We start from the raw sequence: 2,887 nt of genomic DNA, 5'->3' as shown, positions 1-2,887 counted from the left end.
GCATCTCTCGTGGCCACCCGCAGTAAGGCAAAGGCATGGCGCCTCTTCCGCTCGCTACTTGCCCCCCGCATCCAGCTCAACCCACACCTGGCATTCGCTGTGGCAGAGGGAATCACCAGTCAGGAGCTGGCGGAACGCCTGGCTAACGTCTTCTTCACCTCGGAAGAACCACCTCCCTTCACACCTGGTCCTCTTCCACTAGGGGCAATACAGACCCCTCCCACTCAGCTGGACAACATAGCTGCTATCTGCAACTCCCCATTGACAATGAGGGAGCTCTCCGCCGTCCTCCAGTGTTCAAGGCGTCACACGGCCCCGGGCATTGACGGTATCACATACCAAATGCTCAGGAACTTGGACAATCACCTCCAGAGCAACCTCCTGACCACTTTCAACACAGTCTGGCAGACTGGTCAGCTCCCAGCCGCCTGGAGGACAGCCTTGGTCGTCCCGTACTCAAGCCAGGCAAGCCTCCAAGAGCACTGTCGTCTTACCGACCAGTGGCCCTAACTTCCGTCCCGGGCAAAGTCTTGGAAGCCATGGCCCTCGACCGTCTAGAGTGGATTGGCCACCTAACCAGCTTCTTCCCGGAGCAGCAGTCAGGTTTCCGGCGCCAATCCTGCACCGCTGACGCCATCGGAGACCTTGTCTCCACACTGGAGGATGCAAGGCACAAGAAACAAATTGTCTGCTTGGCTCTCCTAGACATCAAAGGCGCATTCGACCACATCCTCCACGGGACCATTTTTGGTGCTTTCACCTCCATGGGCGTCACTGGCCACCTCCTGCAGTATATCAAGGGCTTCCTGTCCGATCGTCAGGCCCTGGTCCGCCTGGGCACCACCACCAGTACGCCACGGCACATCTATCGAGGAGTTCCCCAGGGGAGCGTACTCAGCCCCCTGCTCTTCAATTCAGTCATGGCCCTTCTACCCAGGCTCCTTCCACAGGACCTCCAGCTGCCAGTCCGCATAGCCATATACGCGGACGACATCGCTATCTGGTGCCAAGGTCCTCGACGACAAAGGGTCCAGACCATACGCAACGTCCAGCGGGCAATCGACATTCTTGCTACCTTCCTTTTAACACCAGGACTGAGCCTTTCTCCAAACAAAGACAGAGGCCATGCTCTTCAACAAGAGAGTGGGCGCCCGCTCTGGCACTACCTTCCTATCCATAGAGGGCCACTCACTTCCATGGAGGACGGAGGCAAAGTACCTTGGCCTCAGGATCGACAGCCGTCTCACCTGGCGCCCTGCAGTTCAGCACTACCTCAGGCAGGCCTCGAGGGTCCATGGAGCCATCCGTTCACTCCTGGCAAGAGGCAGGGGCATCACCACCAAGCTGGCTCTTCACCTGTTCTCAGGCATGGCCGTGTCCCAGTACCTCTACTCCCTCCCACTCGTCCATCTCACAGAGACCCAGTACCTGGCTATTGAGAGGAAGCAGCGGGCCACCATCCGCCTCTGCCTCGGACTCCCCCGTACTTCCCCAGTGGCTGCCACCCTGGCTGAGGCGGGCTTTGGACCATGGAGCTCCTCTCCAGACGCACAGCCCTTCGTCATGTCGAGCGCCTCCACAACGCCACAGATGGCCGTCCCCTCCTCGACCGCCTCCGCACTAGGCCGCACTCCCGCATGGGCCAGATAACCGAAGCCTTCGATCAACTCGTAGGGGGACAACCTGAGGCAGTACCCCTCCCACCCCGCCCGGACCAGGGCCACCTTTACACGGTACAGCTCTCCCTCCCCGGATCCCGTACCAAAAGCAACACTCCTCCATCTGGCCTCCGTCAAGAAGTGGCCGCACTCGAGCACGACCAGCCTGCCGGAGCAGTCCATCTCTATACTGACGGCTCTGTCGTGCCTGGGCCCTGCCCGTCTGCCGCAGCAGCCTGCACTGCCCCCTCCCTCGGCTCCAGCAGAAAGTCCAGGCTACCTTTCGTCGCTTCTTCGACCACAGCGGAACTGGTAGCCATACACCTGGCAGCCGATATCCTTATGGAAACACCGGAAGTCCGTGTTGCGGCAGTCTGGACTGACTCCAAAACTGCCCTTCAACTTCTCCAGAGACCCTCCAAAGGCACCCCCATCGTCAAGAGACTAGCGGCCAGGCTGGATGCCATCGTCAATAGAGGGACCACCATACACCTCTGCTGGGTCCCAGGCCATGATGGAATACCTGGAAACGAGGCAGCTGATGCCCTGGCAAAGGAAGCACACAACCCCTCCACTCCACTCTCAACATCGTTATGTCCCCGGGACCTGGCCAGGTCCATCACCGACCGTCACCTGCTCCTTGACCACCCCGACCCCAGGGTCGCTGAGGGTCACCCGCCACGGCCACTCCCTTCTTCTGGTCTCACCGTCCAAGAGAGGAGGCTCCTCCTGAAACTTCGTGTGGGCTGCGCCAGCACGGGCTCCAGACTTCACCGCCTCGGCCTCACCCCTTCCCCAGCCTGCAGCTACTGCAACAGCCCTATGGAGTCCCTGGAGCATCTTTGCGAGTGCTCGGCCTTCTCAGCTCACAGAAACAAATTGGCTGCAGGCTTGCGCCTTCTGGGTCTACCCTCCTCCTCGCAGGAAGATCTCCTTTTCCCTGGAGGATACCACCCCATCAAAGCCTTCGAGCTCCTCCTGACCTTCTTGGAGGAGACAGGTCTTCACGGTCGTTTCCAGGCCTAAGGAGCACAGCGAGTGTCATACGACACACTATGCGGCGGCGCGCTCCTCTTCTATCCTCTCTTTTCTCCCCCTCCCCCCTACCACTATCGGCACGCTGGCAATGGGCGTGGTGGTCTGCCAGCAGTATATAGGCTCGTGCCCTCCCCCCTTTCCCTCTTCAATCCACTCACTCACTCACTCCGCTCGTGCCACTTCTCCCGCGA

General features: G+C 60.0%; 1 protein-coding gene across 1 annotated transcript; it reads left to right on the top strand.

Annotated features, from left to right (window-relative positions):
* The first annotated feature begins 539 nt into the window (after positions 1-539).
* On the top strand, positions 540-2,684 carry LOC149357659 (uncharacterized). The gene is made up of 3 exons (XM_089576647.1): positions 540-1,055; positions 1,117-1,641; positions 2,070-2,684. The coding sequence occupies exons 1-3, from the start codon at positions 540-542 to the stop codon at positions 2,682-2,684; spliced, it is 1,656 nt and encodes a 551-aa protein (XP_089432773.1).
* The last annotated feature ends 203 nt before the right edge of the window (positions 2,685-2,887 follow it).

This window comes from Amblyomma mixtum, chromosome 3 (genome assembly GCF_055824585.1).
Source record: "Amblyomma mixtum isolate Tamu chromosome 3, ASM5582458v1, whole genome shotgun sequence".
In the NCBI taxonomy this organism is placed as follows: domain Eukaryota; kingdom Metazoa; phylum Arthropoda; class Arachnida; order Ixodida; family Ixodidae; genus Amblyomma; species Amblyomma mixtum.
The sequence above is the reverse complement of the archived record's forward strand: the minus strand, read 5'-3'. Positions and strand labels throughout refer to the sequence as shown.